The 21,861-nt window shown below is 38.0% G+C and overlaps 2 protein-coding genes across 16 annotated transcripts in view; one reads left to right on the top strand and one right to left on the bottom strand.

Moving 5' to 3' along the window:
• Positions 1 to 935, bottom strand: part of ppp2r2d (protein phosphatase 2, regulatory subunit B, delta) — a 28,907-nt gene extending 27,972 nt beyond the window's left edge. Inside the window, exons 1-2 of the mRNA XM_022669107.2 lie at positions 690 to 935; positions 268 to 342 (exon numbers count right to left, since the gene is read on the bottom strand). Coding sequence (XP_022524828.1) covers positions 268 to 342; positions 690 to 696 — 82 coding nt within the window. The 5' untranslated portion in view covers positions 697 to 935. The remainder of the gene's footprint in view (positions 1 to 267; positions 343 to 689) is intronic.
• A 498-nt stretch (positions 936 to 1,433) lies between these two features.
• Positions 1,434 to 21,861, top strand: part of jakmip3 (Janus kinase and microtubule interacting protein 3) — a 61,887-nt gene continuing 41,459 nt past the window's right edge. For 5 of the 15 annotated variants that reach the window (XM_022669116.2, XM_049464450.1, XM_049464449.1 and 2 more), the window contains exons 1-2: positions 3,713 to 4,157; positions 14,529 to 14,762. In XM_022669116.2, the coding sequence (XP_022524837.2) occupies positions 14,634 to 14,762 (129 nt within the window). In that variant the 5' untranslated portion in view covers positions 3,713 to 4,157; positions 14,529 to 14,633. Of the gene's footprint in view, positions 1,544 to 2,882; positions 3,159 to 3,457; positions 3,683 to 3,711; positions 4,158 to 14,528; positions 14,763 to 21,861 lie in introns of those variants that run through there. The other 10 variants (XM_022669113.2, XM_022669118.2, XM_049464448.1 and 7 more) reach the window with 5 other exon arrangements.

Below are 21,861 nucleotides of genomic sequence, written 5' to 3'. Positions count from 1 at the left end.
AGCAAGCACGAGTCTCTGTCAGCAGTCAGCGAGCGGCTAGTTAGCCACCTTAGCTAGAGAAGACATATGCACATATAGCTAACCTAGCTAACTAGCTCATATATGTGCATGCACCGGGGTGCATGCACGCTTAAATAAACTAACGTTAAACACCCGCGTGCGTGCGTTCGTTCTTGCACTAAACCAGCAGCAGCAGCACATCAACACCACAGTTACGCTGGTTTAGATGCATATAAAGATGCAGATAGAGGCACGCGCCGGGCTTACCTTCCGCCACATCCTCGTCTATGGCCCCCTTCACCTGCGAGAAACACCACTGGAAATCGTTCCCTCCTCCGACCCCTGCAGCGGCGCGCGGCGCAGAAACACACAGAGAACACACACACACATTTCAGTGCACTGCGATTATGAACAGTACAGTACAGTGTGTGTATATGTGTACATATATGTGTGTGTGTGAATGCATGGGTGCTTGATTGAATGATTGATTGTTTGTGTTCTGCAGAAATAGAGAAATACAGAGACATTGTGATAGATGGGGAGAGAGAGAGAGGGAGGGAGAGAGAGACAGGGGGGTCCAGGCCGGGTGAAGTAGCAGTTCAGTCCGGGTAACCAGCAGCCTCCTCCCGCCTCCTCTCCTCTCCTCCTCCGCTGCTGCTCCTCCGCCTCCTCCAAACTTCAGCTCTAACCTGCCATCGCGTCGCTCCGCAGCAGCAGCAGCAGATCTGTCCCCGGCCCCCGGCTCTCTCTCTCTTTCTCCGGCCGCGAGTTCCCGCCGGTCTTCCGCTGCCCGTAACGGGGAATCGCAGCGCAGGCCCAAACCGTGGAGAAGCTCCGCTCCGGTCCGGTCGGGTCCGATCAGCGCGCCGCGCGCATCGCCCGAGATTTCTTATTCCTCTCAAGATGGCGCACGCGGCCAGTCGACATGATGCCCGTGACGTCACCCCCGACCGGGGGCGCGCGCAGCGTCATGATAATAATAATAATAATAATAATAATAATAATAATAATAATAATAATACTTAATATGTAATACTTAATATACAAAATATACAATGGAAAAGTAGTGAGGTTGTTATGTGAAAAAAGTAGTCAAGAAAAAGATTGCAATAAAAAGTTAATAATAATAATAATAATAATAATAATAATGACGCACAAATTACTCAATCACTCTAATAACTTATGTGATAAATTCAAATATATCAATTTTTTAAAGCACAAAAGTAACAAAGACAGAGTTATTAAGAAATTATTTAGAACTCGTTAATAATAATAGTCATTCATATCATACCTTTTTTCACATCATTGTTTTGCTCTCTCATTATTTTGAGATACTAAGTCATTATTTTTATTATTTTGTATCTTAAAATAAAGATGTATCTCAAAAAAACTATTTTTTTATCTTAAAATAATAAATTTCAAAATATCAATTTAGTAAGGGCAGCCATTAACTTAATAATATGTGCTGAATTATTTAGGTGGAGGGAATAGAGCTGGTGCAAGAATTATAATATTTTATCAGTTACTTCTGAAAGAATTTAAGGTAAACCAGAACCATAAAATCTATTTTGGCAGAACATTTTACAGTTTATACAGCTAGACTCCAGCTTCTATAATTAAGATGAGAAGTTCCTCTTACACCTTTTTCCTAACAGCTAATTCAACATTATTACTCAGTTTACTGGTTAGCAATAACATTGCTCTTAGCATGTAGCTAACTGATAGTGAGCTAACCTAGCCTGTGTTAGCTTAGCATCACTATAGCTAAGGCTACCTTACCTAAAGTTAGCTCAGAATCGCTAGCGTTAACATAGCTATAGCTATAGCTCAGTAACGTTATTACTAAGGCTAACATATCTAGCGTTAGCTCAGTATCGCTAATGCTAACATAGCTAGCATTAGCACAGTATCGCTAAGGCTAACATAGTTACAGTTAGAATAGTAAGCAGCCTCCTTCAGCCTTTCAGCAGCTTTTATTTTAAACACAGTGCAAATAAAACCTCATTGCTTTGCAGTTCAGGAAAATTGTAAAATATATAAAGCTAGGCTAAATCACTGCCACATAAAATAATAGTTTTTACAGATTTCTGACAGAAGCAAAAATATATATCTACACAAATATATATACACATTTTTCATGAATTGTTGGACAGTTCCTTGATGATTGCTTTTGTTACTTGTTTTTAGTTGCCCCTAGTATATATACTAGTGCATCTCAAAAAAGTGAACATGTCAGTAATATGTAATATGTCAGTATTTCAGGTCAAAATGTGAAACTCACATATTATATAGATGTATTACACACAGAGTGATCTATTTTAAGTGTTTATTTATTATTATGGCTTACAGCCAATGAAAACCCAAAAATCAGCGTCTCAGAAAATTTGAATATTATGTAAGACCAATTGGTACTTTTTAGCAGTGTGGGCAGTGGGCCAAGTCCTGCTGGAAAATGAAATCTGCATATCCATAAAAGTTGTCAGCAAAGGTAAGGCAGTATGAAGTGCTGTAAGATTTTGTGGGAAAACAAAACAAGACTTTAGACTTGATAATAAAACACAGTGGATCAACACCAGCAGATGACATGTTTCTCCAAACCATCACTGATTGGTGGAAACTTAACACTAGACCTTGAGCAGTTTGGACTGTGTGTCTCTCCACTCTTCCTCCAGACTCTGCTCCCTTGATTTACAAATGAAATGTAAAATTTACTGATGATCAGTGATGGTTTGGAGAGACATGTCATCTGCTGGTGTTGATCCACTGTGTTTTATCAAGTCCAAAGACAGTGCCATGTTTTTTAGTCTTAAAATAATATTCTAATATTCTGAGACACTGCTTTTTGGATTTTCATTGGCTGTAAACCATAATCATCAACAATGCAAGAAATAAACACTTAAAATATATCACTCTGTGTTTCACATTTTGAACTGAATTACTGAAATTAAGTAACTTACTATAAACATACTAAATATTTAACAGCAGTTTGGTCACTATAACATTGTTAATACTATGATTGTTATTCACAGTCTGTATTGTCTGTGTTTCAGTACAGCTCTCCCTGTTGGAGTGGAGGGGTATCGGCTGAGAGGATGAGACCGGTCATGCTCCTCAGTTTTGGATCACAGTTTAAGGGTCTTGGTTCTGCTGTGTTTGAGGTAAATTACGCAGAACATTAAAGCTGAAAATGATCTCTAGCTTAAGCTATAGAACTGTGTGGTGCTTTATATGTATCTGTCTGGTTTTTGTCTGTGGGAATGATGTTTTTTTTATTTCTGAGAGATGGAGCTGCAGTTACAGGCTAGTGGCCAGAAGGTGGCAAGACGTCCACAGGTTATGTGCCTTTCTCTCTCTCTCTCTCTCTCTCTCTCTCTCTCTCTCTCTCTCCCTCTCTCTCTCTCTCTTTTTCTCTCTACCTTTCTCTCTACCACACAAATACTGGCAGCCCCAGGAGACATCCCAGCATCCCAGTTCTGCACCATACTCCTCAAGCTCCTGTGTGTGTGTGTTATATATATGTGTGTGTGTGTTATATATATGTATGTGTGTGTGTTATGTATGTGTGTGTGATCTGACAGCCTCTTCTTCTTCCTCCTCCTCTTCCTTCTCCTCTCCTCCTCTACTCTGCTGCCAGCTTCATCGCTTCATCCCTTGCTTCATCAGGGTTGGGGGTGTGTTCATGGTAAGCAAGCGCCCAACCCTTTTCTCTCTCTCTCTCTCTGTGTCAGCCTCCCTCCCTCGCCCTCTAAAACTGCTGCTCCTCTAGCAGCAGAGCTCTTATCCATCCTTCCCATCCTCCTGTTTTTCCCTCTGCTGCTGTTTCTGATGAATCATCCCCGGCTGCTTCTCCACTGAAGCCGGATTCTAGTTTTTTCTTCCCGTCCTCCATCGTTCCAGGGATGACATGAGATGAGAGGAGTACTGGAGGGGAGATGCTCAGTCGTCTACATGAAACTCTGGGCATGACAGCACATCCGTTCTCGTTTCAGAGCGTGTGCCGCGACTCACACAGCATGACGGAGGATCCGGCGGCCGCCTGGCCGCAACGCGCAGAAAACTGAAGGAGCAGCAGCAACATAAAGCAGAAGAAGAAGAAGAAGAAGAAGAGGAGGAGGAGGAAGAAGAAGCACAGCACAACCCTGGATCATGCACTTATGGTTAGATGCATCCCACTGTTACATCCCTGTATTCTGCATCCTGCATTTATTCCAACCAGCATCCATCCATCCATCCATCCATCCATCCATCCATCCATCTGCGTGTGTTTCTTCCTTTATCTCTCTGGTTGTGATGTAGCAGGAGCCAGGAAGGGTTCACAGTTTTTGGAGAGGCTGGGATTCCCTGTTAACCTCCCTGTTAACCATCTCCATCAGGGCCTGCTGGGCTGTTTGTCAACAACTTGTCAATAGAAGAGGATAGAATAGGCTTCACATGCAGGAGTAAAAGGGATAACGTGGTTGGCTATCGGTTTTGCAGTAAATGTAACATATAATATTAATAATCAATATTTAAGCTTATTCCAAGAGCTTATTTTTTGGTTTCATCATCTGCCATTGGGGTTGTTTCCTCTGGTTTCTCTCTAATAGATAGACTGTGTTTCATGTTTTTGGATTGTGTCCTAGGCTTGATTGGGGTCAGGTAGTAGCTGTGATGGAAGTGAAATGTGACTCTATTGAGTAATGCCTTTCAATGTTTAAGAATAGAGCAGACTGTATAAAAGTGTATATTAGGTGTTATACTTGGAGTCATAGCAGGCCTTTTGTTAGCTGAACAACAGTGTAAACATGCTTTATAAGAACTAAGCCATTCTTGTTGCTGTATGTAAGCCTTTGTGGTTGCTGTGGTCCTCCAAGTCTACAGATTTTCAAAAGAATAAGAGAGCACTTAAAAACGATGAGCTTCTTACAGTCTTAAGGAATGATTATAGCCTTGTTTAACGAACATAGTAAATACGCTTTAAACAGTAATGTTTACTCCATTTTAAGTTTATACTACATATTGTGTTCCTAGGTGGTTGCTATGATGTTGCTAGTTGGTTTCTATGGTCTCCCAGGTGTTTGCTGTGGTCCTTCATTGGCAAGCAGTATGCTGGTTGCTACATGGATGCAATGTCTTGCTATGGGTGTTAGGTTGCTGCTAAGTGAGGTAGGGGTGGCTAAGCGGGTTTCGTACTTAAGGGGCTTCTAGGTGGTTCCTCTGGTGTCCTGGGTGGTTTCAGGCTCCTGGCTACTGTGATATCTCAGGTGGTTCTATGGTGTTGCTGAGTGATTAGTTGATAGGTATAGGGTTGGTAGGTGTTTGGTATGATGTTCCTAGATGGTTGCGGTGGTATACCAGGTGGTTGTTGTGGTGTTGCTTTGCTATGTGATTGCTAGGCAGTTGCTGTTGTGGTTGTTCTTATGGTATTTCTGAGTGGTTGCTAGATGGGTGCTATACTGTTGCTGTATGATTGCTAGGGGATTGCTAGGTAGTTGTAGTGGTATCGCTGGTATTGCTAAGCGTTGGTAACCCTAAGGGTTGGTAGGTGTTTGCTATGATATTCCTAGATGGTTGCTGTGGTATCCTAGGTTGTTGCTGGGGTGTTGCTGTGTAATTGCTTGGCAGTTGCTGTGATATTGTGAGTGGTTCTTATGATATTTCTAAGTGGTTGCTAGTTGGGTGCTATACTGTTGCTATATGGTTGCTAGAGGATAAGTAGGTGGTTGCTAGGCAGTTGCTGCTATCCCAGATGGTTCTTGTGGTATTGCTAAGCAGTTGCTGGATATGTGCTATAAAATGACTTCTGTATTGCTGCACGGTGGTTGCTAGGGCATTGTTTGGGACTTGTTATAGTATCTCAGGTGGTTCTAATGAGGTTCAAGTGGTTGCTAGGTGCTACTACTAGGTGCTAAATTGTTGCTGTTGTGTTGCTAATATAAAGGGGGTGTTTTAGTGGTATAGGGTATAGGGTTGGTAGGCGTTTGCTATGATATTTCTAGATGGTTGCTGTGATATCCCAGATAGTTGCTGGACTGTTGCTATGTGATTGCTTAATAGTTGCTCTGATATTGTGAGCGGTTCTTATGGTATTTCTAAGTGGTTGCTATATGGTTGCTAGAGGATTAGTAGGTGGTTGCTAGGAAGTTGCTGTGGTATCCCAGATGGTTCTTATGGTATTGCTAAGCAGTTGCTAGATATGTGATATAAAATGAGTTCTGTATTGCTGCGTGTTTGTTGCTAGGGTATAGTTTGGAACTTGTTGTGGTTGCTAGGTGCTACTGCTAGGTGCTTGTGTTGGTGCCTGATTTGGTTACTCAGGTATATGTATCACTGGATCTTAAAAAAGAGACAGAAATGCAGCACTGAACTTTAAATTAGACGTTTGCATGAGTCTAGCGTATTTTACTTCTAATCAATATAGAATATTCCCCAGGTAACCTCCTTGTCTAGACTTAAAAGACTCAAATAAACCACATATACGTGGCAGTGCACCATTTTAAAGGTTTTCCTACCCAAGCACACAAAAAATAAGAGACCACTTCAGTTTCTGAATCAGTTTCTTTGATTTTGCTATTTATAGGTTTATGTTTGAGTGAAATGAAAATTGCTGTTTTATTCTATAAACTACAGACAACATTTCTCCCAAATTACAAATAGAAATATTCTCATTTAGAGCATTTATTTACCGAAAATGAGAAATGGCTGAAATAACAAAAAAAGATGCAGAGCTTTCAGACCTCAAATAATGCAAAGAAAACAAGTTCATATTCATAAAGTTTTAAGAGTTCAGAAATCAATATTTGGTGGAATAACCCTGGTATTTAGTCACAGTTTTCATGCATCTTGGCATCATGTTCTCCTCCTCCAGTCTTACACACTGCTTTTGGATAACTTTATGCTGCTTCACTCCTGGTACTCTTGATTATATTTCAGAGGTTTTCAATTTGGTAAAATCAAAGAAACTCATCATGTTTAAGTGCTCTCTTATTTTTGTCCAGAGCTGTATTTCATAGATAGACACTGAACATGACTGTAATCTGAGAACTGAGATGTATAGTAACACAAGTTCACAGCTTATATAACACACAGTAGCAGCTTATGCTCACATCGAGTCATCATAATCAATAAATCTGAATGGGGAACGCTGCCAGCTAATCAATGGCCTGGCCCAAGGGATGATTACCTTGGAGTACCCTTACATGTTAATGATGCTGTTTCACAACTGTAACTCACTGTACTGCAGCGTGAATTATAAATAGGAAGCACACAGCTCGATCCCGCCATGCCTCGACAGCAAAACATGCTGAGTCACAGTACACAGATACCATTAAAGAGTTCATTTAGTCCTGTGTCCAGTTTACCTTGTAGTGCATGCTATTAGGGGATATCCTTGGCTATACATTACATAATAATACTATATATATATATATATATATATATATATATATATATATATATATATATATATATATATATATATATATATATATATATACATTCAAAGTATTAACTATATATGTATAAATACAGTATCTGTTAAAAGTTTGGACACACCTTCTCATTCAAAGATTTAGTTATTGTCTTTTTTCTACATTTTCAGTGAATAAATAATGAAGTGATCCAGACTATAAAGGAACACATAAGGAACCATGTAGTAACTTAACCCTTTCAGACCCTGTATCAATAACAATGGACATCATATAGTTTTAGTCTTTTTTCAAATGTTTTTTGTTGTTGTTGTTATTGCACCGAAAACACTAATTTAGACCTGCTGTCCAATCAGAATAGATCATAAACCAGCCAATGAAACAGTAGCTTAGCCCCGCCCACTGCACCGGACCAAAAAAATAAAAAATCAGCAACTTAGACATTAGGGCAAAAACAAGTGAGGCAAATTAATACAAGCTATTTTTACTAATTCTTTGTGATTTAGAGCACTTTTTATCATGTTTAGGAATAAAAAAAAATAGTTAATAGGAATTATTTTAATATACATTTAATATTAAGATAATAATATTAAGAATATTGTGTGCATTATAATACATAATTCAGTTCTTAAAGGGTTAAAAGTGTCTGGGGAGCTGTTAACCTCTGGTTTCTGAGGCTGGTAACTCTGATGTGATGAACTTATCCTGTACAACAGAGGGAACTCTTCCTTTCTTTGCTCTATCTTTCTTAAGGGTGGTCCTGATGAGTGCCAGTTTCATCATTATAGTGTTTTTGATGGTCTTGGCTTTGACTGCACTTGAGGGTACTATTTATAATTAATTATTGAATTTCTTTCTTTTCAGGTTGGCTGACCTTTTGTTTTCTTCTTAAGCATTTATTTTCTTTACTTGTTGAGTCGAGTAGTTCTTGCTTCTCATAATATGGATTAGGACATTAGTCAAATATTAATCATTATTCACTGTTGAGTTTAACAGTAGACATTTTGGTACCACTTTAAAATAAGACTACCTTTATAAAGGGTTTATAAATGGTTTACAATTAGTTTATTAATGGTTACTTGTTGTAAATGCCTTAAAAATCATTAATAATGAGTTATAACACATACGCAGAAATGGCAACAATGACCTGTTAAATAGCCAAATAGTGAACCCCCAACCCTCTGTACTGTTGCCTTTTCTACGTATGTGTTATCACTGATTATTAATTAATTAATTAATTAACAACCTAATTATTAAACATTAATAAAGTAATTGTAAACCATTTATAAACTCTTTATAAAGGTAGTCGTATTTTAAAGTGGTACCGACGTTTTTATAGTTTTATCTGAGTTGAGCTGTGTTTTGGTCATTCTGGTTCATTTCCATCATTAAAGCGCAGTTAAACTTGTGAACGCTTTATTATTAGTGTAATACAGACCGGAGTTAATGTGCACACTGATCTATGTCTGTCTGTATTTGGTGTTTAAACTCTAGCAGGAGATTAGTGAGGTATGACTCCAGACTCGTGTGAGTAATAGAGTCGTATTCCAGACTCCGGTCTCTGAACTGCCAGGAGGAATCATCTCTTCATCTCAGCCAACGACCCACAAAATGTACCCAGTTCAATTGGGCAGAGCTGATGACCCTCTTTCATCACTGCTGCCGTGAGATCTGAGTGAGGGAAGAGTTTTACCACCAGTTATAACAGTTTATCTCCACGATAAAATACATGATATGATGGAATATCAGTGCATTTTCTCCAGATGTTTGATGGCTTCAGGATCTTACTGGGAATATCTTGTCCTATTTAGGAATCATGTAGTAACTTAACCCTTTCAGACCCTGTATCAATTACAATGGACATCATGTAGTTTCTAAACCAGCCAATGAAACAGTAGCTTAGCCCCGCCCACTGCACTGGACAAAAAATAAATAAATCAACAACTTAGACATTAGGGCATGTCAGCCCTACAAAACAAATAAGGCAAAGTAAAACAAGCTCATTATTACAAATTCTTTGTGATTAAACTACTTTTTGTCATGTTTAGGAATAAAAAAAAAGTTTATTGGATTTATTTTAATATAGATTCATTATATAGACACATATTTCATGACTCATCGAATATAAATTATAATGGCGCTGAATAGTTGTGCAACTGAAGTTCCGTTCCCAGTTCTAAGCAATTGCTAGGTGGTTGAACCCGTGAAACACAAAAGAATTTGGAATTAAAAGCAGTAATCTTGGCAAAATCTGGAATTTGATTTTATTTAATAGTAGAATAAGCACTAACAGGGCACCAGACTACATTTTTTTCCCAAAAAACGACCCAGTCCTAATAGCAGGACTACACTGAGCGCAGTCTAGTGATTTTCCCAAAATTAGTATTTTAAAAATAACAAATATAAACAAATAAAATCTAAGAATTATAATTAGAATTTAGGTAACAGGACTGAGTGTTGACATTGAGCTCCTCAGTCATCGTTACAATAAGATCAAATATACAGAAAAAAACTAATGAGGGCACTTAATTTTGGTCTTCCCATGATCTTTAAGAAAAATAAACAGATGATGTCACTTCCTGTTGTAGATGCAACTTCCTGTGTAAAGTGTTCCAAATGGGGTAATGTGTCACGGTAACAGGACTGAGTGAAACACAACAGCGAAGCAACTAAAATGTGTATTTTATCTTTAAAAATATAATGGATTTATTATGATTTTTTTTATTATAGATGGCATTTGGAGTCACAAAACAATGCAAAAAAAAAATACATCTCTGAAGGATTTAATTATAATTATATTCTATGGTAAATTTTTAGTTAGTAGTTGGGGGTAAAGTGGGGACAGGTAACAAATGCTATTTTTTCAGTGTTCCAAGTAGATTTTATGAATGTTTTGCAATTAGGTCAATGTACAAAACACTATGCTTGATGATAAAATGTATTTTAAATGTATTTAGTGTGCACATTTATACATGAAATTTCCTGCAGAGAGAAATGGCACCCATTCGGTGGAACGTCCCATATATACAGTATTATCTCATGTAAAACGCTAGAATAGATACGAGGTTTTGCGAGTGCTGTTAAACACACACTGCAGCAGCTTTCTGTTGGGACTGTTTGTCGTACTCGACAGATTCCTTTATTCTGGTACAAACAAAGCCCCTCTCTCAGCAGCTCCAACGCGCTGCCTGTTCCATGAATTGACCTGTACTTTTAGTTACGAATCCTGACCCGTCAAAACAGACACAACAGGGTCGTTTCCATCAGGAGCCCGAGGCGTCTGCGCTAAAGCTCCATTTCCTTTCAGGAAGTCCCCAGCCAGCACTTAGCTGGGCTTCTTTACTGCTGTAATAAGCTGCGTTACGCTCAGCCTTGGCCTGAAGATCACGGCTGTGGCTACAGTGAAGTCGTGATTCAGGAGTCATTCTCATGTTATTAGTGATTCTCCTGCTCTCTGAATGTGTCAGGCTGCCATTACAGCAGATTTATAGAGCTTTAAAGCAAAGCACTGGTGGTAATTTACACTTACAGATTAGGAATGAATGAATTGTGTAATGGGAAGAGCAGCTACAGCTCTAGGTTCAGTAACTATTCAAAGATTTTAAAAAGAGCCTGCATAAAAAACACAGTTGACCTTTCTCAGCTTCTCCTACATTTTACTCATATTGTCCATCAGAAAAAAAATACAGAGAGCTGTGATTCTTATTTTTTTTGTTACACTGTAAATTTTCTTTATGACTGATGCAAGATTCATAGATAAATAAAGTACAATTTTGCTTTGTATTGATTTTTTCATAATCCTAAACTTTTAGGAAGCATTTAGGAATTGAGCAACACTCCTCAAAATATGTTTAAAACTGGAAAAACAAACAAAAAAAACAAAATAGCAGCACTTGCTGACTCGATAAAATTTACTGATGTATTAGAAATACAAACAATTACCAATGCAAACATTTCTCAAGTATAATGGGGCTAGTGTCTCTATAACATAATAATGTGTATATCACCATTGGCAGAAAATTAGAATATCATTAAAAAGTTACTTTTTTACATTTCAGTAATTAAGTTCTAAATGAGAAACTCATATATTATATAGATGTATTAAACACAGATTGATCTATTTTAAGTTTTTATTTCTTTAATTGTTGACGATTATGAAGCTTACAGCCAATGAAAACCCAAAAAAATCTGTCTCAGAAAATTAGATTATTATAAAAGACCAATTGGTACTTTTGTCAGTGTGGGCAGTGTGCCAACTCCTGCTGGAAAATGAAATCCTCATCTTTATAAAAGTTGTTATCAGCAGAAGGAAGCTGTAAGATATGAAGTGCTGTAAGATTTTGTGGGAAAACAAAACTGCACTGACTTTAGACTTGATAATAAAACACAGTGGATCAACACCAGCAGATGACAGACATGTCTCTCCAAACCATCACTGATTGGTGAAAACTTTACACTAGACCTCGAGCAGTTTGGACTGTGTGTCTCTTCACTCTTCCTCCAGACTCTGATCCCCTGATTTTGTTCATTCAAATTAAATGTAAAATTTACTGATGATCAGTGATGGTTGGGAGAGACATGTCTGATATCTGCTGGTGTTGATCCACTGTGTTTTTTGAGCAGTAGTACACATGTAATATCATATATCTACATCAGCCCAGAATTCCCACATCGGTTAATCCCTAATCCTATTAACTGTGTAATTTAAATAATGGAAAAGCATTTTCTGTGTTTAAACACCCTGTGTTTTGTCTGGGGGATTGTGATGTGAGCGTTTCTGTGTTTCTGTGATTCTCAGCACTGGGTGGCTGCATGCCTCGGCTGATTGGTTAAAATTCAGCTCACGTTTGGTGAAAAGCTCTCTTTTCTTACTCTCTCAGAGGTCAGAGTGTGAAAGAGAGAAGTCACATTTACTACAACCTCGAAATGACAGCAGACAGAGTGGAGCAGGGCTGTGTGCAGAATACTATACCCACAGCTTGGGCATAAGAAGAGTACTTATTCCATACGCCAACAACATTAACCGGTACCTTTTAATTATGATATACACTTGACTCTGACGGATCAAGCATAATATTATGATATTATCTTTGTTCCTACAGCCATTTTTTTCTATTGATTATCAGCTCGACTGATAATATAGGAGACTTTGTAGTTTTAATATTACAGATTGTAGTTCTGTATCTGTTTCTCTGCATACTCTGGATTAATCTCCTTCTTTTTCACTGTTTTTAATGGTCAAAACCACAGCAAAACCACTATTATTTGGCATGGGGCTAATTTGTACCTATTAATAAACAAAGGTGAGAGAGAAGAAAAGAAAACAAGATTTTTTCCAATATTTTATTATAAGATTTGACTATTTACAACATGAGTGTGGGGGTGGCGCAGTGAATAATATTATCACAATATTTCAGTGTGTTCTTAAGTATATTTAATGTAAATGAGCTGTACAAACCATTTCTCCCAAATTCCAAATAAAAATATTGTCATTTAGAGCATTTATTTGCAGAAAATGAGAAATGGCTGAAATAACAAAAAAGATGCAGAGCTTTCAGACCTCAAATAATGCAAAGAAAACAAGAAATCATATTCATAAAGTTTTAAGAGTTCAGAAATCAATATTTGATGGAATAACCCTGGTTTTTAATCACATTTGTTTCATGCATCTTGGCATCATGTTCTCCTCCACCAGTCTTACACACTGCTTTTGGATAACTTTATGCTGCTTTACCCCTGGTGCAAAAATGAAAGCAGTTTAGTTTGGTTTGATGGTTTGTGATCATCCATCTTCCTCTTGATTATATTCCAGAGATTTTCAATTTGGCAAAATCAGGTTTTGTACTGGGCTGGAGTCCAGTACAGTTTGTCTATTGCTCTGCTTAAACACACACATTAAACCTGTAAATTAGCAGAAATCAGCTGTGTGGTACAGAGGTCTTCTGGGACTGAAACTGGAGAACCCTGGCGTAGGTGTAATATCCACACACAGCGTTTAAAGGTCACCTGTCGGAGACTGTCAGGTAGTTTTTGCGGTTTGTTTAGACTGTAGCTCTTGGCAGCCAATCAGAAGCAAATGACACTGTAGAGAGAGTAGCCTGATTGATGTGGTTCCAGTGCAGGAAGTTCAGATTTATGACTATGAGTGAAGATTCACTGCCTGTCCAAAAAATGGATTTAAGTAAGTAAATGATGTGGGGTTGGTTGGTTGATGCTGCAGTTGGTCTGCAGGTTTAGGTTCAGCAACAGTATGTGCTGAAAGAATGAGGTCAGTTGACTACCTGAATATACTGAATATAGACCAGGTTTTTCCATCAATGGATTTATTTTTTCTTCCCTGATGATTCAGGGACATATTCCAAGAAGACAATATCAGGATTCATGGTGCTGGAATTGTGAAAGAGTGATTCAGGGAGCATGAGATCATTATGTATTATCATTTTCACACATACATTGAGAGAGTTCACCACAGAGTCCAGACCTTAACCTCATTGAGAATCTTTGGGATGTGCTGGATGGAGAAGAGAGGCTTTGAGCAATGGTCAGACTCTACCATCATCAATGCTGCTGCAAGATCTTGGTGAAAAATTAATAAATTAATCTATCATTGGATTGAAATAAATCTTATTGAAACAATGCCACAGTGAATGCACAGAGCTGCAATCAAAGACAAATGCAGTCCACCCAAATAAGTGTAATATAACAATAATATAAGACAATTGATAAAAAATAATAACCCAATGGCAAAAAATGGCAATTTTTGACATAGATTTGAAATTACAAATAGAAATGCTCCACCATTCTTTACATTCACTGGACAATTGGAAAACAATACAAAATGACTGTCTATCATTTATATTTACATTAACATTTAGCTGACATTTTTATCTGTTTTATGACTTACAACATTATTTCTATTACAGAGGTGGACTATTATAATGTTAGGAGTCTTGCCCAAGGACTCTTATTGGTGCAGAGCAGTATAGTCACCCATACCAGGAATTGAACCCCAGTCTTCCACATGATGTAGCAGCTCACTAACTGGTAGTGGTGTTATCCACTGCGTCACCCCAACCACATTTACTGACAGAGGTTTTTTTTTTGCATGTCTCTGACCTTCAGGTTAATTGGGAAGATGTAGCTGGACACTGAGCGAAAGAAAACCGTGATCGTTCACAAGCTCAGGTCATTCCTGGCAAGGGCGTGGTCCACAGAGCTCCACCCACCATGTCTAAGAAGACACCCAGTGGGCGGACAAAAGGGGCTGATGCCATGGCAGCCCTGCAGGCAGCCAATGAGGAGCTGAGGGCCAAACTCACGGACATCCAAATTGAACTGCAGCAGGAGAAGAACAAGGTAGGTGTTAAACTTTCACAACCATCATCATGCAGCAATGTAGCTTTAATAAATCTACCTAAAAAAATTAGGTTTCTGATCAGCCAGCGTATAGCTAATTATTACTGTTTCAAGTGCAGTGAGCTTGCCTGGAACAACTCTCTGAAACATTAAACCATAACCAGTCTTGATACTGCAGTGGCTTGCAAAGGTAGAGCCAGCTTTGTGCATTTCTGCAGCTCCTCCAGAGTGACCATGGGCCTCTCGGCTGCTTCTCTGTACAGTGCTCTGTCTTGCTGGCTCTGTCAGTTTGGGTGGAACATGGCTATATCTAGATAGGTTTGTAGAAACAGTTGTATAATTATTTTCCAGGTTTATTTTTAGATGAAGGATTGTGGAAGCACTGGATTTTATTTAGGGGGTTCAAAGTAAAGGGGGGTGAATACTTTTATTCTATAAAAGATTTGAAAACAATGTATCATTTTCATTCCACTTCACAATTATGTGCTACTTTGTGTTGGTTTATCTCTTAAAATCTCTGTAAAATACATTTAAATTTGTGGTTGTAAGGCAGGGGTGTCCAAACTTTTCTTGTTGTGGGCCAGAAGGAGAAATATATGTGGAGGCACGGGCCACAGACTCTGTAATAAAACAAATAATGAAATATACCACTCATAATAATAGATTTTACAGATTACTATCATTTACACATTTTACTTGAGTTGCTATCTGTATCTATCTTTGACAGTGTTGTTTAAACTAAGATTTACATTCAAATTGATGTTTCGTTTCATAATGTCTCTTAATATTATACTCCTTCATTACGGCAACTGATTCCTGAAATTAAACATACACACTTTCCTCTGAACTTCCAGCGTGCCTGAAATTTTCTGCATTCACTGTCTATTTTACGTTTCTTTGGAGTTGCTATGATCTCCCAAAAGCCCAGGTCCATTTTAGCTCAGTACGTTTTAGATTGGGTTTATGTGATAGCGACACCTAGCGTTCAAACTTTGAATCTTACATTATAAAAACCTGCTTAATAGCGGCCAACTTTCATTTTATTTTAAAAATATCTCACGGGCTGTAGTTTGGACACCCCTGTTGTAAGGTGTCAAAATGTGAAAAAGTTCAAGAGGTATGAATACTTTTGCAAGCCACTGTATTCGCTCACTCTTGGCCGATGCTATTGATTTCTCCAAATATATTGGTTATTGATTAACTCTTTGTATTTTAATGAGTTTCTTGTTTCTTGTTTTGATTGGAAGACTGTGCTGCTATGATTCTAATGCTATGATCCATTAGCATTGACAGAAGTCATTAGATCATGGTAAAGACCCTGCAGATAAACAGTCTGCTCTGCTGGATTGTGATTGGCAGCTGGCGAGTGCAGAGATTTGTCCTGCTGTATTACAGACACGTCTCTGTCTCTGGATGTGTGAGAGGACTCCTCGGGGACGGTGCAGGGATGTTGAAGCGTTTCACGTCTGTTCAGAGACGGGCAGACGTGGAGTGGAGTGAGACGTTATTTGGAGTGGGAGTGAACGCTGAGTGTGACATGTCTAAGAGTGGAGTGGTGTCAGTACAGAACTGTCACTGAAATACACAGACTTAACTCGATAGAGCTTTAACTCAAAGTTAAAGCAGAATATAGGATAAAAGCAGAGACGTACAGACACACTGGAACATCGTTTTCTCTCTCTGAAAACTTTGAATCCAACACAGACTAGAACAGCCTGATCTGTCAGTGGATTTATGGAGTGTGGCAGTGATATTTACAGCCTAAAATGTCAGTGCACCACTTTCCCTTAAAATATCAGTTATGGCATATAAGCTACAGCAGATGTTATATATCAAAGCAGGACATTTAGCAGCACTGGATTAATTATATGTGAACAGTCATCAATTGTTAAGGGTGTTACAATATTAAAACAGTTTAAAATGGATTAAGAAGAAAAAAATGTAAATGTTCCACTCTACATAACATATTGTACAGACTATAATGCAGACTGGATTATAAAGTGCGTTTTAAGTGACATTAGTAAGGAACAAAGGTGTCGCCATGTTTCCCCTCTAATTTAGCAGGTCTCGCCACTGGGGGCGCCTAAGTAAACAAAACTGTAATTCTTAAAAAAAAGACATTTCTTTTAAAGTTAAACGAGTGCCGGATTTTAATCTACACAGATTTCTCTCCTGCAAACTGTTTATTTGAGTGAGTAAAACGCTTCAGTTTATTTACAGTAAGCTTAGATTTACAGTATTTAGCTGTTAGCAGTGCTTAGCGCGAGTAAATGCTGCCCGATAGCTCTACACTGAGGAACCCTGAGTGTTTCAGAAAGCCAGGGTTCTATCGGCTAGCGCTGTGGTTAGCGGCTAATGCTAATACTGCTCCAGTCTAGGTGCCAAAACTTTTAAGGCACATCAAAATCACTATATATAGCAGGGTAACTCTTCTGTCCATGGCTATGGAGCTGTGTGTGTGTGTGTGTGTGTGTGTGTGTGTGTGCGCTTGTCAGAGGGCTGTAGGACACATTTCAGATTCTATTGAGCCATCATTTAAATCCATCTGCCATTATGCATGTATGTGTGTGTGTGTGTGTGTTGGCATAGGATATATTTCAAGATCTGTATGGTGCCATGCCATCATTTCAAGGCATCTGTTGTTTTGTGTGGATGCATGTAGCGTGTGTGTGTGTGTGTGTGTGTGTGTGTGTGTGTGTGTGCGTGTGTTGGCAGAACTACACAGTTAGAAATCTGTGTCTCACTTTATATTTAGAGTCTCTGTTAGCTGTGTTATTACACATTATTACACATTAAGATCTGAAGTAGTACAGGCTGTGTAACTGTATGCACATCAGCTTTATTCTTATAGTCTTGTAATTACACACCTGTATTTCATAATTTATAAGGGAACACTTAAAAATTATGAGTTTTTTATTTTAATTTTACCAAATTACAATCACCTCTAAAATATAATCAAGAGGAAGATGGATGATCACAAGCCATCAAACCAAACTGAACTGCTTGAATTTTTGCACCAGGAGTAAAGCAGCATAAAGTTATCCAAAAGCAGTGTGTAAGACTGGTGGAGGAGAACATGATGCCAAGATGCATGAAAAAAATGAGATTAAAAATCAACTAGGGTTATTCCACCAAATATTGATTTCTGAACTTTTAAAACTTTATGAATATGAACTTGTTTTCTTTGCATTATTTGAGGTCTGAAAGCTCTGCATCTTTTTTGTTATTTCAGTCATTTCTCATTTTCTGTAAATAAATGCTCTAAATTATAATATTGTTATTTGGAATTTGGGGGAAATGTTATATGTAGTTTATAAAATAAAACAACAATGTTCATTTTCCTCAAACATAAACCTATAAATAGCAAAATCAGAGAAACTGATTCAGAAACTGAAGTGCTCTCTTCATTTGTTCCAGAGCTGTATATATATATATGTATATATAGTACTGTAGTGTACTGTTGTACTGTATTCATGTATGTTATATGTATGTTCTGTGTTTGACTCCATTCTGTCTTCTATATGAATAATATTCCAGCCTCTAATAGGCCACGATTACCCGAGTTACCACTTGTCATTTATGAAGTCTCCTTGTTGTCCTTGGTTATATTTAGTCACTGTGACTTTTTTAACCCTTTTTGTTTTTTTAACGAGAGTTAGTTTACAGGCTAGTTTATAAGTGAAGGTAAATGATCTGAAATAATGCGCTGCATGTCTGATGCTGCATGTCTGATGCTGTAATTGCAGAGCATTATTCCGATGCATTGACCCTGATGCAGGATGCCTCAGACATGAGCCAATTATGTCCCACTCCCGACATCCCGGAGCGCCGTCCTTCCTTTTAGCTTTTAGCATCACGCTGTTGATCACAGACAGGTGCGTCCAGACCGCTGCTCTGTGGTTATGGATGGAGATTGTTATGGTAGGTGATGATTAGCCTGAGATATCACGTCTGTGCAGAGTAATCAGTCCACTTTATAGCTTCCTTTCTTGTGCGTGCGCTGAGTTATTATGTGGGGGCACTTGTGTTTTGTTTGTTTGCTGAACAAATATAGTGGCCTGATGATTTCTGATGAATTCAATTTCCAGTCATTTCCAGCACTGATGAAGCAGACGGCAACAAACATAACTGAGGCACCAAAAAACTCAATGGCTTTATATTAGTAATGTTATAAAATGGATATTGTGCTGTCGAAAAAAAAAAAAATGTGCCCGCTGTCTATAGACAAATCTTTTTTTAATGCATTTTTTCCTTGTAATTGTATTTGTAATTGGGGCTAGAAACTTCATAGCTCTCTAAAATTTTCACTGTCCACTAGGGGTGGGCAATATTATATCGTATACAGTATATCGTGACACAGAAATATCATGATATTAAAAATCCATATCGTGATAATAGAGATGTTCTATCTTAAAAGTAGTCTATTATTTACTGTGAAGCTTTAGGTGTATTTATTGTATAATTGTTTTTGTTTGCAGTTTATATGCATGAAAATATTCTGCAATATTTACTTATGCTATATTATTTATTTTGCCACATTATGATTATACTGTTATACTATTATACTATATTCCTGAAATTAATTAATTATTTTTCTGTTGTCCTATATCGCCAAGTATATCATTATCGCAAAAATACCCTGAAATATCGTGATATTATTTTAGAGTCATATCGCCCACCCCTACTGTCCACTTTCTGCTTAATTTTGTCTCTGAGTGATATAAAAAAAAAATCTTTTTTCAATTTAATTTCTCAAAAAAAAAAAAAAAAATGAAAAGAGTAAATTCATGAGTAAAGTTAAATTAAAGTGACAGACAAAATGTAATTCCATAAAATAATGAATAAGTAAGAACGAATTAAATTATAATTATAATAAGCCAACGAAAACAGGTGCAGGCTCCATGCCATCGTCCCATCAACTCTGACCAGCTTCCCTGTCCCTGCTGAAGAAAAGCATCCCCTCAGCATGATGCTGCCACCACCATGTTTCACAGTGGGTATGGGGTGTTCAGGGTGTTGAGCAGTGTTACTTTTCCGCCACACATAGCTTTGGTTTTTTAATTTCTTAATTTGAGAAGTGCACAACTTATAGTTGTCCTGTGGACAGATTCTCCTGATCCACCTGAGCTGTGGATCTCTGCAGCTCCTCCAGAGTGACTATGGGTCTCTTGGCTGCTTCCCTGACCAGTGTTTTTTTATGCTTGATCTGTCAGTTTGGGAGGACCATGTCCATGTCTTGGTAGCTTCTTACATTTTTGGATTTTTATTCAGGCAGTGTGCTTCAGCTGTTATTTCTGTCAAATTGCTGTGTTTGTCCCAGACTACATTTACTCTAATAGTCCTTGAAAAGCGACGCTGCCCTGAGTTTAGGATCTGCAGATCTGAGCAGCACCAGCTATGAGTTATGAGTCAGTTCCACTTCTGCCCACCTAAACCCTGCAGAAATAATAAGCCGCAGCAGAACGACGGCCCACAGCCTCAGAGCTGCAGTCTCAGTGCTACAGGCGTACTATTAAACCCGACAGCCGGGCTGAGCACAGCTATTGTTTTACTCTGTGTTCAGACTGACAGTTCTGGAGACGCTGGAGATGCCTCTGCTGTCGTCAGGCCTGAATGAACAATGCTGGACACGTATGGAGGAGAGAAATGAGGAGCGTGCCACCCTCAGCATGACTCCAGCCCTGACTCACAGCTGATTCTCTACTGAGTCTGAGACTTAAGGATGTTTTGGATGTTTTGGACGATGGTGCAGTAGTTCACCAGTAAAGGACAGAGAGAGGAGGTTCTTAATCCTGAACCCACAGAACAGAATCACTCACATTACAACCAAAAACTCCACTGATTTGAGTGGATCTGGTTCTGCTGCTTCTCTTTGCTGGTTATTGTGTTCTTACTATGGAGGCACTGTTTTGTGCACTGCTCTTTAAGCCATAGTTTAGGCACATAGTTTTGGAGCTTTTAGCCAAACATTTTTGGACACTGCAATATCAGACAAATGTATTTGCATTCCACAGATTTAGCCAAAAGTTTTTTGGACTATAGCATTTAGTCTACAGTTTTTAGACTTTAGCTTTTAGCCAGATGTTTTTGGAATTTAGCTTTTAGCCAAAGGTTTTTAGACAATATCAGACAAAAGTATTTGCATTCCACCATTATAACAAAACGTTTTTGGAGTTTAGCTTTTAGCCAAAGGTTTTTGAACTTCCGCTTTTAGTCTACAGTTTTTAGACTTTAGCTTTTAAGCCAAATATTTTTGAGCTTTAGCTTTTAGCTAAAAAAAATTGGACTTTAGCCTTTAGCCAAAATTTTGGGGATTTTAGCTTTTAGCCAAATGTTTTTGGACTTTAGCTTTTAACCAAATATTTTTAAACTTTAGCTTTTAGTCAAATGTTTTGGGACTTCAGAATTTAACCAAACATTTTTGGACTTTAGCTTTTAACCAAAGGTTTTTGGATATTAGCTTTTAGCCAATTTTTTTTTTGGATTTTACCTTTTAGCCAAATGTTTTTGGACTTCAGCATTTAACCAAACATTTTTGGACTTTAGCTTTTAGTCAAAAGATTTTGGACTTTAGCTTTTAATCAAATGTTTTTTGGATTTCAGCAATTAACCAAACGTTTTGGACTTTAGCTTTTAGTCAGATGTTTTTGGACTTCAGCATTTAACCAAACTTTTTTTTAACTTTAGCTTTTGGCCAAAATATTTTTTTGGACTTTAGCTCAACAGCATAGCAACAACTTCTAACCATACACTTACCCCTGCAGTGCTTTTATTCATGTACAGTATGTACCCTAGTAGTGCTAATCTTATCATACATTTACCTCTGCAGTGCAATTTAATTATGCATGCACACCAGTAGTGCTATTCTAACCATACACTTACCTCAGCCGTGCAATTTAATTATGCATGTACATCAGTAGTGCTATTCTAACCATACACTTATCTCAGCAGTGCTTCTAGACATACATGTACCCCAGTAGTGCTATTCCAACCGTAGATTAGTACTACTCGGGTCACATGTGACTGAAACATACACAGAGAAATACACACTTTGGACAAATAAGCAAATGCTAAGGCCAAGTTAGCTCAGCTAGCATTA

Source organism: Astyanax mexicanus, chromosome 15 (genome assembly GCF_023375975.1).
Source record: "Astyanax mexicanus isolate ESR-SI-001 chromosome 15, AstMex3_surface, whole genome shotgun sequence".
NCBI classification, from domain to species: domain Eukaryota; kingdom Metazoa; phylum Chordata; class Actinopteri; order Characiformes; family Acestrorhamphidae; genus Astyanax; species Astyanax mexicanus.
The sequence above is the reverse complement of the archived record's forward strand: the minus strand, read 5'-3'. Positions and strand labels throughout refer to the sequence as shown.